The following is a 13,974-nucleotide window of genomic DNA, read 5'->3' as shown; positions in this document are numbered from 1 at the left end:
TAAAGAAAGCAACAAATTTATTTCGAAACTTATTTCTTCATCATAATCCAAATTTTCTATTTTTGATATTATCTCGTTTGATTCCATTAGTTCTATACAATTTTTTTCGTTTCCAATTTCTTCTGAAGTTGAAAAAATTTTTATTAAAATTTCGATTGAATTTTTCACCAAAATAACTTCATCAAAATCCAAGCAGAAAGAAATGAACGGAAACAATCCATTATCGATGAACATAACGCATTGATCAGAAGTCGAATGAATTATTAATGAATATATAATTTCGATAATTTCTTTCTTAACAATAAAAGTTGAAGCTTCAATAATATCAAGAAGAAATTTGAATGTTTTTTCTTCCGATTGCTTTTTAATGATTTCTTTTAAACATGTTGACGCTGTTTTAACAAGCGCTGTGTTTTCGGAGTTAAGAAATGGAATAAGAATCGAAATATCAAATTCGGAAAATCCCGGAAAATTATGTTGTGCTAAATCAGTAAGAAGAATACAGCCAATGCTATTCATTTGTATATTAGTAGGATCTGATAAAAGTGGTAAAAACATTGGAATAAATTGAATTTGGAATAATGTTAAATCAATTTTTAAATTTGTTAATAAATAATGTGTGCCCCATAAAGCATTAATTGACTCAGGTGTGTTATAAAAAGAAATAAAATAATTTAGTAGTAGATATGGACGTTGAATTTCATTTGCGTTTTTGGATAATTGGGCCAAAAGTGGAAGAGAACTTTTTGATAAGTTTACGAGAAATTCAATGCTGACGTTTTCTAAAATGAAATGGCGATAGTCAGGAGAAACACTAGCAATATTAGATAATGACACTAAAATAGGAGGAACTAATTCTTCATGTTGAAGAAGATTCCGGGAAATTTGAATAAAATTTGATTCTACAAAAAAATCAGAGATTTCATCATCATGTGCTAAAAAGAGTGAAATACAAGTAATAAAGCTTTGCATTTCGGGGAAATAAGGACCAGAAATAAATTCCATTAAAATCCTGAGGATTGGGTAATCAAACAAAAAAGGAAGAACAGGATTTTCCAAATACTTGGAGTATTCAATGAACTCATTAATTGCCGTAGAAAGCTGGAATTTATCTTTTGTTTCATAAGCACCTAAAAAAAATTGACAAATTTTTTCAAATTGAAATGTACCTGTGAAAGTATCATCAAGAGTTTCTTGTTCTGAGTTTGTTAGACTAAAACCTTTTGGTGTCTTTGATTTTTTTGTTTGTTTGTAGTTAATACTGGTCAAACAAAAATATGTCTAAAATATTTTCTCACAAAATAAAATGCCAAAGTCAAATGAGCAATTTTTCAAGTTAAAAAAAAAATAAATAGTACATAAGAATCGAAGAAATATTACCACAATACTATAAACTATTTTTTGTTTGTGTGGAGTATTAGCAAAATCAAATAAGGCTTACACAAATTAATCAAGATGATAATCATCTATATTCTTTTAATAGTAAATTATTTCATTTTCTTTTTAACTCAAGTTTTTTAACAAGTCATTTTTGTCTTTGTGAGTATGAAAACAATAAGTTTTATTAACCTGAACATTTTGGCGGTATTTTTAAAGTACGTTAATAAGATGGAACAAAGAAAGAACTTAGAGAAAGCAATCCATGAAATTATTAATAAATCTACAGAACAAATTAGATACTGCCTTGGGTACGATTCTTTTACTACGGATCAATTAATAAAAGAAATTAAAGAAGAAAAGAATCCTATTGGACAACTTTCAAAATTTATTCATTTACTTGTCGACAGATTAACAATCCGTGCAGTAGGGAAAAACCCTCAAGTGAGTAAAGCTTTAATTGAAGCAATCAATAAAATTCATCAAAATAATCCTGAATCACCTACCGAAATTATCTCATTTATACAATGGGTACCTAATCAAATGAATGATTTAACAGCAATTGTTGAAAAATTTCAAAAAAGAATTTCAATTTGTCAATCACAACTGCATGAAATGAAACATAGTATCGGAAAGGAAAACGAAATATTGAAATCCAAACTTCGCAAAATGAAGGATTTAAACAAAATTAGAGAAAACAATTTAAACAAAATCAAAGCCGAACTATCTGATTTTGGAAATTCACTTTTACAAAAAGAGAAAGAGCTAAATAATTCAGACAAATTTATTCTTAGGAGCAAACTTGATGAATCAGAAAGATCAATACAATCACTCCAATTAGAAGTTGAAAGATTAAAAACAGAACAAAGTCAATCATTTGATAGTAATGATTTGTTACAAACACAAGTATCAATTCTTCAAACAGAAAATATTTCATTAAAGAAAAGTAATCAACAACTTCAACAAAAACTTTCAACTATAAATGAATCTGATTTACAATTATCAAGTCTTCTTCAAGAAAAAGAAATAGAAAACATTTCAATACAAACAAAATATAATGATTTACAAAAACGAATGGAAAAAATGGAAACTGAAATTGAAGCATTAAAAAAAGAAAATAAAAAATTAGATTATGAATGCGTAAGAATCGAAACAGAAAAAATGAAATTAAAAGATCAATTAAATATAACATTAGAAAAAATTAATAATAATGAAAAAGAAATAAATAATATTCAACAAATTGGATTCTTACTTGCTGATGCACTTTGTCAAAGGTATAATCCAAGTATTCCAAAACTAGAAATTGAAAGATTAATAGAGGTAGTGAGAAAAGAACATATTGAACTTACAGAAACTGAAAGAGTAAAATTGAACCCGTTTGAAGTTAAGGATAATGTTGAATATCCTAAAAACTTTAAAACAATTTTCTCTCAATTTGATGATTTGAACAATAATATAATTTCTTAGGCTTGGTGGATTTCCCTTTTGGTTAATTATGTAAATAATTGTTAATATATATTTAAATAGATTAAATTCATTTTTATTTGTGAGGTATATTTAACAAGTTAATTCCATCAATTAATGAAAACATTAGAGCATAACTTGTTAGTTGTAAAGTATTTGTTGTTGTTTGAGTTTTTAACATATATGATAAAAGGTTTTCATCAAAAAGAAACTATGAAAAATGATAATTATAAACATTACTTAAACAATATGCATTTACTCGAATAAATTTTAATCATGTTTAAAAATTCTTAAAAAAACAAAATATTATTTTCCATTAACATAACACAAATTTAAAACTCGTTAAAATTTTTTTAGATATTTACCAACACAAATTAAATATATTTTGGTATTTAATATAATATTTATGCTTTGTTCAAAACAAGAGTGATCTTCGAGTTCGATTTCATTTGTGACTGTTGTTCCGGCATAACAAAATACAGGTCAGCATTCTTTGTTGCGAAGTCGACCATTAGTTTTAAGTATTCTTGGAAACGCTTTGATGGCTCTGAATCGGGTTTTTCTGACTTAAGCATTGTTGGCAAAAAGTAAAAAAATCTTAACAAAAAAATAGCAGGCGAGTTTCTGATAGGGTCTTGTTTGATGAGTTCACTATAAGTCATTTCTTTTTCATATAATAAGAAATATGGAACATGTTGTGAAAACATTGATGAAAATGATATGCAAAATGCTTTAAGCATTTCACATTGCTCTAGATCATCAAGATTAATAGAATCACGTTCAAAGTGTTGGAGAAATGCTTCAACTGATGTATCTGCAGGTGGTGGGAAAATATGTTGTGCATGATATTCATTAATCATGGCACTTTCATGGGAAATTAAATGAGAAAGTGAATCGCTTAAAGTTATCCAGCTATTTTCAACAAGAAAAGCTTGTTGGGTTCGTGGTGTCGAATCACGAGTAAAGGTAATCGATTTGGGTACGTAGATGGGTTTGGCTCGAGTAAGATGAAGAAAAGTAGAATCACTTTCCCCTTTGATCCTCTTGGAATGACTTCGGGAAAGCTTATGTCTCGAGCCAAAATCACTCATTTTTAGGCGGAATATTGGAACCCGTTTATATAAGATGTCTAAACGGTCCAATGTTTTTTGAATATACTTGTGTATCCATACTTATTTAAATTCTATTAAATTTTACAAAAAGTTATCGCTACATATGTAACTCTGGTTATTGAAATAATTCTAATTGAATTCAAATAACAAAATATTTTTTTTATTGCTTATTTATATTTTTGTATTTAATATTTCATTTTTTTTTCTGTATATAGTAAATCTACTATTTCTGTATAACCATTATCAGATGCTATAATAAGTGCTGTGTAAAATAATTTAAATAATTTCCAAATATTATTTTGAAATAAGAAATTATTAAAATAAATTCTAAATAAAACAAATAAATATTTTTAGCATTAATATCAATTCCTTCTTGTTCAAGAAGTAATTTAACTATTTCTGTATGACCTTCTTCAGATGCATACATAAGTGCTGTCCAAAATAATTTAAATAATTTCCAAATATTATTTTGAAATAAGAAATTATTAAAATAAATTCTAAATAAAACAAATAAATATCTTTAGCATTAATATCAATTCCTTCTTGTTCAAGAAGTAATTTAACTATTTCTGTATAACCCTTTTCAGATGCATACATAAGTGCTGTCATAAATAATTTAAATAATTTTCGAATATTATTTTGAAACATTAAATTATCAAAATAAATTTTAAATAAAACAAATAAATATCTTTAGCATTAATATCAATTCCTTCTTGTTTAAGAAGTAATTTGACTATTTCTATATAACCTTCTTCAGATGCTCTAATAAGTGCTGTCATAAATAATTTAAATAATTTTCGAATATTATTTTGTAATCCAAAATTATTAAAATAAATATTAAATAAAATAAATAAATATCTTGAGCATTAATATCAATTCCTTCTTGTTCAAGAAGTAATTTAACTGCTTCAATATAACCATTTTGAGATGAGCAAAAAAGTGGTGTTTCATATATTTTGTATAATTTCCAAAACTTATTATGGAGTGTTAAAATATTAAAATAAATTTTAAATAAAGTTGATAAACATTTTTTTCATTCATATCAATTCCTTCTTGTTTAAGAAGTATTTTCATTATTTCAGTGTGACCATTATAAGATGCTTCAATAAATGCTGTATTAAATATTTTGTATAAATTCCAAATATTATTTTGGAACATTAAATTATTAAAACTTATCTTAAACAAAAGAAATAAATATCTTTAACATTAATATCAATTCCTTTTTGTCCGAGAAGTAATTTAACTATTTTTAAATCACCATTATATGAAGCATTAATAAGTGATGTTCTAAATAATTTAAACAATTTTCAAAAATTAATTTAAGATATCAAATTATTAAAATAAATTTCAATTCCTAGATATAAATATCTTTTTCATTAATATCGATACCTTCTTGTTTTAAAATATATTCAACAAGTTCAATATTTCCTGATATTGTTGAAAAAACTAACATACCATTTGGGATTTGATTTTTATTAAGAAAAGATTTAAGAAGAAATATATTGCCAATAAGTGCTGATTCTTTAATAATCGAATCATTGATTTTCATTCCCTCTTTTTCTAAAAATACAAAAATTTCATAGTTATGATTTAAAACACATACAGTGCCTAATTCTTCTAGATTATTAATTTTACCTATTTTATTTTCATAAATATATTTAAAGATATCATTACGTTGGAATTCAATTGCTGTCTCATATGCTTCTTCAAATGATGAATTATTTTGTTCACATAAATGAATGATTTCTTCATTTCCTCCTGCAATTGCATATTTACCTGTATTTTCGACTTTTGCACCATTCATAAGTAAATATTTAAAACATTTAACTGAAGAAAAAAATGCTGCATAATCAATTAATGTAACATCCTCTTCATTAATAAATGAACATCTTTCATAAAGTGAAGGTTCAATTGTTTGATTAAAATCAAAATTTGGTTGTGATGACATTTCTTGAAGTTTATCTATTTCATCATTTCGAATTATTGTTGCAATTTCATTCGTATTAACTCCATCTTCAATATATTTCTTATGAAGTTCCCAATCATTTTCTTTAAGTTTCATATAATTATCATAGAAAAAATCAAATTTACCAGTAAAATATAATAGGTCGATTTTTTTGTTTGAAATGTGCGCAAAATATGGGCTATCGATATAGAAAAAATCTGGTTTAGTAAAACCACATTTGATCATTTCATTTAATAGATAATTTTTTTCACAAATAAATTCGACTTTAAGAAAACGAGAAAAAACATCAAATATTTTATATTTGATTTTACATCTTTCTTGATATGTATCGAACTCCTTCATAAAATTAAAAATATTGTGAATGTCATTTATTTGATCAACAAATGAAGTATATATTATTTGAGATATAACCAGATTAAAAGAATATGAATAATTTTCATTAAATATATCGATTATTGAAAGTATTGATTTAGAAATATTTTCCTTATTTAGACCAAAAATAATTCTTTGAATCATTACAAGAACTTCCCAATTTCTTCCTTTGTGAGGGCTTTGCATTTTTATAAAATAATTATTTTATACTAAAATGAACCCTGAAACAAAAAATTAAGAACGCCAACTGACCAGATATTTATTGAAACTAGATTCTTTATTAGAGCATTATTTGTATAGAGATCATTTAAAATTTACTTCAATAAATTGTTTTATTGTCGTTAGCACAAGTAATTATGGAAATATAAAAGAAAATTGTTATAAGATTTATAAAAACACATCTTAAAATTTGATAGTTTTAAACAAAAATTATGATCAACTAAGAATAACAAAAAAGATTTTAAAACTGTTTATATTTAAAAAAATTTATTGATAATAAATTATTCATCTGTCGGAATTTCTGGTTTTTTATCAACATCTACAACAGAAAGTTTAACTTCTGTTGGTTTAGATGCGTCAACTTCTGCCATTGTAATTTGATTTTTGTAATTGTCAGCAAAAAGTGGAAGTCTATCAATTGTTGTACCTCTTTCATTTACTAATTGATCCAAAAATTCTTGTCTTTCTTGTTTGTGCTTTTGACGTAGTTCAGCTCTTGCTTTAGCTAATGCTTCTTTTTCAAATTTTTTCTTTTGTTTTGCTTTAATTTTTGAATGATTTTTTATTGTTAGTAAAAAACGCTTTCTTGAAGCTGGATCAAATTCGACCTTTGTATCATTCTTTTTAGGATTTCTTTTTTGGTTCCTTTCCATTTTTTTAAGAAATGTTATATGAAAATGCCTTGACCATGTGAATTCACAGATTTGACGATACGTGTAAAGTACATAATTTTTAATGGAAAATGGAATATGTCATAGTGTTTTGAATAGTTCTAATTTATGGCATTCTGTTGGACCCAACAAAATGAAAAGAACGAGTCCAACTCAATCCCAAAGAAAAGAAAAACCGCCTCCGATTTTTGCTGATGTTTCGAATAAATTTTCAGAAGGATCAATTCAATGTATTAAACTAAAAAATTTCATGACTTTTGAAAAAATGACGATTTTTCCAAGTCCTGGTTTAAATCTTATTATTGGTCCAAATGGTTCTGGTAAATCATCAATTATATGTGCGATAGGTCTCGGATTAGGTGCATCACCAAGTCTATTAGCACGATCCAATAAAATTACAGGATTTATTCGACATTCATGTAAAGAAGCCATTATTAAAATTCTTTTGACAGCTGATCCACCATTTTGGGTATGTCGAAGAATTTCATCAGATAATTCAACTCAATGGCGAATCAAATTTCCTGATGGGAAATGGAAGCAAACCACCAATGCCGATGTTTTACAACGTATTCAAGCACTTCATATTCAATTAGATAATTTATGTATGTTTTTACCACAAGAGCGTGTCAAAGAATTCTCCACACTTAAACCCACGCAATTGTTATCTGCTACAGAGCAAGCCATTAATATCCAAGCATATTCTGAATATCAATCACTTTTACGAGATTTTCAATCACAAAAAGACATCACACAAAAGATCAATGATCTTCAAAACAACTTACAAATATATCAATCGGAAGTTGAACGTATGCATAATGATGTTGTTCGATATCGACAAATTGAAGAATGCAAAGCGAACATTGAAAAATACGAGAAGAAAATTCCATGGGTTATATATCAAAATGTTCATCAAGAATATCGCGAAGTTCATCAACAACTCCGAAAAGAGATTGGCATTTATAAGAAAACGAAAAAAGAACTTTCGCCACTTACAGATGAAATCGAAAGGCTCAAAGGAGAAAAAGGGGGAACAATTAAATACAAAGAAGCGTTTCAAAACACGAAATCAATTGTAATTAAATTATCACAACAAATGTTTCAAAACGAAAATAAGTTACAAGGAATTAAAGCGAAGTTATCAACATTTAAAGATGAACAACAACAACGTAATAAGAAACTTGAACAACTTCAAACTATTCTTGAACAAAAATCACAAATTCCAGACTCACAAGAAAATGTTAAAGAACTTGATAACCAACGAAAAGAATTACAAAAGAAACATAATCAATTAAAACTTAATGAAAGTGAAACCTCACAACAAATTAGTTCATGTAATTTACGGATTTCTAAGAGAGAAAACAAAATGAAAGAAATCAACAAACGAATTAAAAGTTTCGAAGATGAGAAAAATCAATTAATTCGACATTTACAAAAGAATTTAGGGCGAAATAATGAAATCCAATTATATCAATATATTGAAGATCATAAGAATCAATTCGAAGGTAATGTATATGGACCAATATGTATTGAATTACAATTTAGTGAGCCACGAAATGCGAATATCATTCAAATGATTGTAGAGAACCAATATTTATTATCATTTTTAGCAGAGAAAACACGTGACTTTAATACAATCTTTGCATATACAAAACAAAATAAAATCGATGGAATTAATTTATCGAATGCAGAAGATGTACAACAAAGTCAATCACAATTATCACAATGTCCAAACTTAAGTGAATATGGATTTACAAATTATGCTGATGAATTATTTGAAGCACCATATCCCGTAAAGAAAATGTTATGTAACATTGCAAAATTAGATCGAATTCCTGTTGGTAAAGGTAATAAATGTAGACAATCGATAGAAATGTTACAAAAAGAAATCTTTCCAAAGTATGGAATTAATCGATATTTCATTGATGATTTATTTTATATTATGTATAAGTCACGACAAGGTAATACATATACAATTATATCTACGCCAATTAGACAAAGTAATATATGGCGTAGTATAGTTAATCAAAAAGATAATGAAAAGAATTTAATTGAGGAAAAAGAAAAAATCGAATTAAAAATAAAGAAAATTAAAAAGGAATTAAATGATATCAATTTACATTCACGTAATATTAAAGATGAATTATCAGAAGTAACACGACAAATTCAAGAGATTAAAGATAAAATACAAAATAATTTAACATTACGTAATAAATTAGATCAAATTAAATTGAAGATTAAACAACTTAAGAAAGAAATAGATAAAGATCCACAGTTATTAGAAGAATATCAAAATAAGTTACAAATATATATAAAGAATAAAGCAAAAATATGTAAAGAATTAGGTAATAAATTACAACAAATAATAAATGATACAAAAGAATTAGATAAAGCATTATTTAATGAACAGAAAATTAACTCGCGGCTTATGGAATTACAAGAACAATTAGAAGAAGAAAATCAAAAATATGCGGAACAAGAAAGATTAATATTAGAATTAAATAATAAAAAAGAAGAACTCGAAAGAGAACAAAAGAAAAGACAAAATGAAGCAAAAGAAAAATGTGAATTAACCCCCGAAAATAAAGAAATGATGGCAACTTTACCTGGCGATTTAGATATATTAAAGTCAGAATTAGCTAATTATAAAGCGCGTTATGCAGCAATTGCTCATATTGACCCAACTATAGCTCAACGATTTGCACAAGCTGAAAACAAAAGAAATGAAACAAAAGCAAAATTAGAAGAATTACAAAAGAAATCCGAAGATAACTTAATCGAATTAGATAAAAGATTTACAAATTGGAAACAAGTCGTTTCAAATGACATAAATTTGATTTCAAATTCTTTCACTGAATTAATGAATTCGTGCGGTTATAGAGGTGAAGTTCACTTGGATTATGACGTCAAAGAAAAACTGGAAACGTACAAATTGAATTTGTTGGTGGCTTTCAATAAGGTTTCAAAATTGAATATATTGTCATCGTCAAGACAAAGTGGAGGCGAAAAAAGTGTCACGACCTTGATGTATTTGTTGGCTTTACAAGATTGTACAAAATTCCCTTTTAGAGTCGTGGACGAAATTAATCAGGGAATGGATGAGGTAAATGATAGAAATACTTTCTCACAAGTGATGAGTTACGCAATAAGAAAAAATCAAGCATCACAATACTTTTTAGTAACTCCAAAGTTGTTACCAGAATTGGATTTGTTGGATGGTGTAACTGTGCTTGTGGTAATGAATGGTCCTTTTGTAGATAATGACTTAAGTATGCCAATAACTTTCGATAGCTAAATGCAGAATTTTAAAAAGTTGATCAACTTCTGTTTGATAAAAATATTAATAATTTTTTATTTTCTGTTATTTTCATTTTTTTTATTCATAGCTTTGTATTTAGAAATATTTTGATAAAGCAAATATGATTGACAAAAGAAAATAAAATGTATCATATTTTACAATATCATTTCATAAATTTTTCTGTCTTAATGACAAAGCCATTTCCATTTTGAGGTGTTGAAACAAGTGACTTATAAATAATTACATTCTCGAGAAAAAAACTTAAAAATTGAATAATGCACGTTAAAAACACGTTATTCGAAGTCAAGATCACTTTTGAAATAAAGCTCAGAAAACAATCGATGAACGATTATATTCAATATATATCTGGTCGGATTACTTAAAAGCTAATTTTGTTTATGAGTGGGTTTCGAAGTCAACCAAAAAATATTTATAAAGGAAATCTTCAAATATTACAATCTCTTGTAAACATTATATTTAATTTAAATGAAGACAATATCATTGAATCCGTTGAATCCTCATTTCCTTATATTTCTAATACATTTTCATATTCATTTAATTTTATTGTTTGTAGAATTATTTATTATTATCAAGTATGTTTTGAAAACTTACAAAAATTAGAAATGAAAGAAAATGAAAAAATAGATAATGGTAATCATAAAATTTTAATTTTATAATTAAATTTCTTCTTTCTTTTAATACAAAAGAAACAAAATATTTTCTTGAGAAAAATAATGATGAGTTGTTATTATCAAATCAATTTCATTTCTAAATAGAAAAAATGTCGCATTAATTGATTATGCAGCATTTTTTTCTTCAGTTAGATGTTTTAAATATTTACTTATGAATAATGCAAATGTAAATAATACAGGTAAATATGCAATTGCAGGAGGAAATGAAGAAATTATTCATTTATGCGAACAAAATCATTCATCATTTAAAAATGCATATGAAGCATCAATTGAATTTCATCAAAATGAAATATTTCATTATCTTTATGAAAACAAAATTGAAGAAATGAATAATTTAGAAAATTTAGGAGTTAAATGTATTTTATTTAATAATTATGAAATTTTATCATTTTTATTAGAAAATGGAATGAAAATCAATGAAAACATTATTAAAGAATCAATTGAAACTGGGAACATGTTCATTGTTCAATATTTTTCTTGAAAAATCTTCAATTTCAATAAAATCAATAAATATTACTAAATTCTCAGGCAATAAAGAACTTTTTGATTTTCTTGTTACTAATAAATATATCGAAACTAATGTTAAATTTGTTTTTTAATTTAATTTGATGATTTAAATATATATTTGAAATTTATTCGAATTTATTGATACTTCACATATAAGTAAATATTTATTTTCCTTTCCACTTGCGCAGTAATTTTAAGTATTTTATCATGCACGCCTCAGATGTGTTTCCTCCATTTGAATGAAGGATTTAATATTTACTTGGATTTGATGTCGTGCCATCGAAATGTTGATTCGTTTTTCCATTCTGGATAAATACTGGTGGAAATTTTGTTCCATCCCTTGATATAGTTGCTATAACAATAAAGCTCCTCCTGTAATCATCAGGAAGTTGTGTATAAACTTCTTCCTATAAAAAGTCTTTCTATAGATAATACTTGGTTTCTCATGAAAACATAGTTCCATGAAATTTTATCCATATTGATGATATCATCGCTGTCATAATTTGTAATGGCCTGTAAGTAAAGTCGTATGAATTCATCTACTTCTTCTTTCTCATGTTCCTTAATGATAGATTGTTTCTTTTACAGAAATTACTCACAAAATGATATGAAAAAGGTATATTAATATCTTCCCTATTTGGATCAAATGATTTCCGTAATTTCAAAAATAAATTACAAAGTTGTTTTCTCTTAATAACTAATCCTGGAAGAATATATTGTGTTCTCATAAAATCTGAGATTTAATAGCTTCCTCTTGCTCTTGGGTAAATCTTCTTCTCCAAGCGCCATATTGTTTTCCAGGGCGATAACTTTTGTCTTCTTGATACTTTTTCTTCCATCTTGATAAAACGTATGAAAGAATATCTGTTTGATTTTGAATATCGATTAATTTAACACCATTGTCAAATGCTTTTATGATTTCTTCTACTAATTCATTATCTTCATGATATCTTGTCCAACAACGCTTTTTTTTAAACCTGTGGGTAAAAGAAACTTTCTTCATTTGAACCACCAACCATGTATGCGATCATAACCGTTTATTTGACACGTTTACAAAAAAATGTGAAATTGGTCAGATGGAAGTTTAGAGACACCAAAATTATAATGGGCTCGTACTTGAGTTGCTTGTTTGGGAACAAAAAAACAAAGATCATAATGTTATCACTTCCATATGCAGGAAAGACATCAATTTTATATAAACTTGCACTTGGCGAAATAATAACAGTAATTCCAACAATTGGGTTTAATGTTGAGTCAATTGATCATAAAGGTATTAACTTAGAAATTTGGGACGTTGGAGGAGAATGCAGAATTCCTCCTCTTTGGTACCATTACATTCAATCTTCAAAAGGAATTATATTTGTAGTAGACTCTCATGAAAATTATACTGGTGAATTTGATGAAGCACGTGAACATCTTTTTCAATATATTTTAGAGAAAAAAGAATCAAAGAATTTACCGTTGCTTGTTCTTGCAAACAAGCAAGATCTTCCAAACGCACTTTCTCCGGATGAAATTGAGAACAAGTTATGTCTCAACACAATTAAAGATCGTCCATGGAAAGTTCAAGCCACGTCAGTATACAACGAAGGTGGATTACGTGAAGGATTAGATTGGCTCGTTGAGCATATCAATCAATAAAATTTGAATTTGATTAACATTTATAAATTTAAGTGATTAATCACGTCAAATTTTGACTTTAAAACCATCGTTCTGCATTCAATTTCCTTATCGGCAGATTTTATTACAATTTTTTTTCTTAAAAAGATCTTTTTTTTCCTTATTAAGTATATGTTTTCATCTAAAAAACTAGTAAATATTAATGTTTATTCAACTTTTAGAACATAAACACAGGAATTTGACACACTTCACCGAAATCACTTTCAGTTAACTCCTTTAAGTAATTTAAATTCATATGTGGCAGTAAAGGCGAATCGACTTTCTTAAACTTTCCATGCATACATAAACTTGACTTACTTGCGCAATATCTTTGTATTGACGATAATTTATATGATGGCTCATAATAACAACTTTGTTGTATTTGTAACTTCAAATCAGAGATTCTTTCAGCTCTCATTAAGTTTTCATTATCCAAAATAGTATTATCAATATCATAACCAATCATTGATCTACAAAACATATTATCTGCTTGTGCAATAATTAAAGCGAATTCGACATACACAGCAATAAAGTCATCATTATTCACAAGTTCCGTATCTAAAAAGTCTTGAATATGTAATTCGATTTTTAAATCTCTTATTGCTTGAATTATAAAAAAGTTTTCGGCGGAATATCGCAA

The 13,974-nt window shown here is 26.5% G+C and overlaps 3 protein-coding genes across 3 annotated transcripts; 2 read left to right on the top strand and 1 right to left on the bottom strand.

Moving 5' to 3' along the window:
- Positions 1–3,245: 3,245 nt before the first annotated feature.
- GO595_002201 (uncharacterized protein) lies at positions 3,246–3,932 on the bottom strand (the record flags this gene model as incomplete). Its single annotated transcript, XM_067915085.1, has 1 exon — positions 3,246–3,932. The coding sequence occupies one exon, from the start codon at positions 3,930–3,932 to the stop codon at positions 3,246–3,248; it is 687 nt and encodes a 228-aa protein (XP_067777887.1).
- Positions 3,933–7,446: 3,514 nt separating this feature from the next.
- On the top strand, positions 7,447–10,473 carry GO595_002200 (structural maintenance of chromosomes protein 5; the record flags this gene model as incomplete). Its single annotated transcript, XM_067915084.1, has 1 exon — positions 7,447–10,473. The coding sequence occupies one exon, from the start codon at positions 7,447–7,449 to the stop codon at positions 10,471–10,473; it is 3,027 nt and encodes a 1,008-aa protein (XP_067777886.1).
- A 2,306-nt stretch (positions 10,474–12,779) lies between these two features.
- Positions 12,780–13,316, top strand: GO595_002199 (putative ADP-ribosylation factor; the record flags this gene model as incomplete). Its single annotated transcript, XM_067915083.1, has 1 exon — positions 12,780–13,316. The coding sequence occupies one exon, from the start codon at positions 12,780–12,782 to the stop codon at positions 13,314–13,316; it is 537 nt and encodes a 178-aa protein (XP_067777885.1).
- Between the last annotated feature and the right edge of the window lie 658 nt (positions 13,317–13,974).

This window comes from Histomonas meleagridis (genome assembly GCF_020186115.1).
Source record: "Histomonas meleagridis strain 2922-C6/04-10x chromosome Unknown contig_16, whole genome shotgun sequence".
Classification (NCBI taxonomy): domain Eukaryota; phylum Parabasalia; order Tritrichomonadida; family Dientamoebidae; genus Histomonas; species Histomonas meleagridis.
Note: the sequence above shows the minus strand (reverse complement) of the source record. Positions and strands in the feature narration are given on the sequence as shown.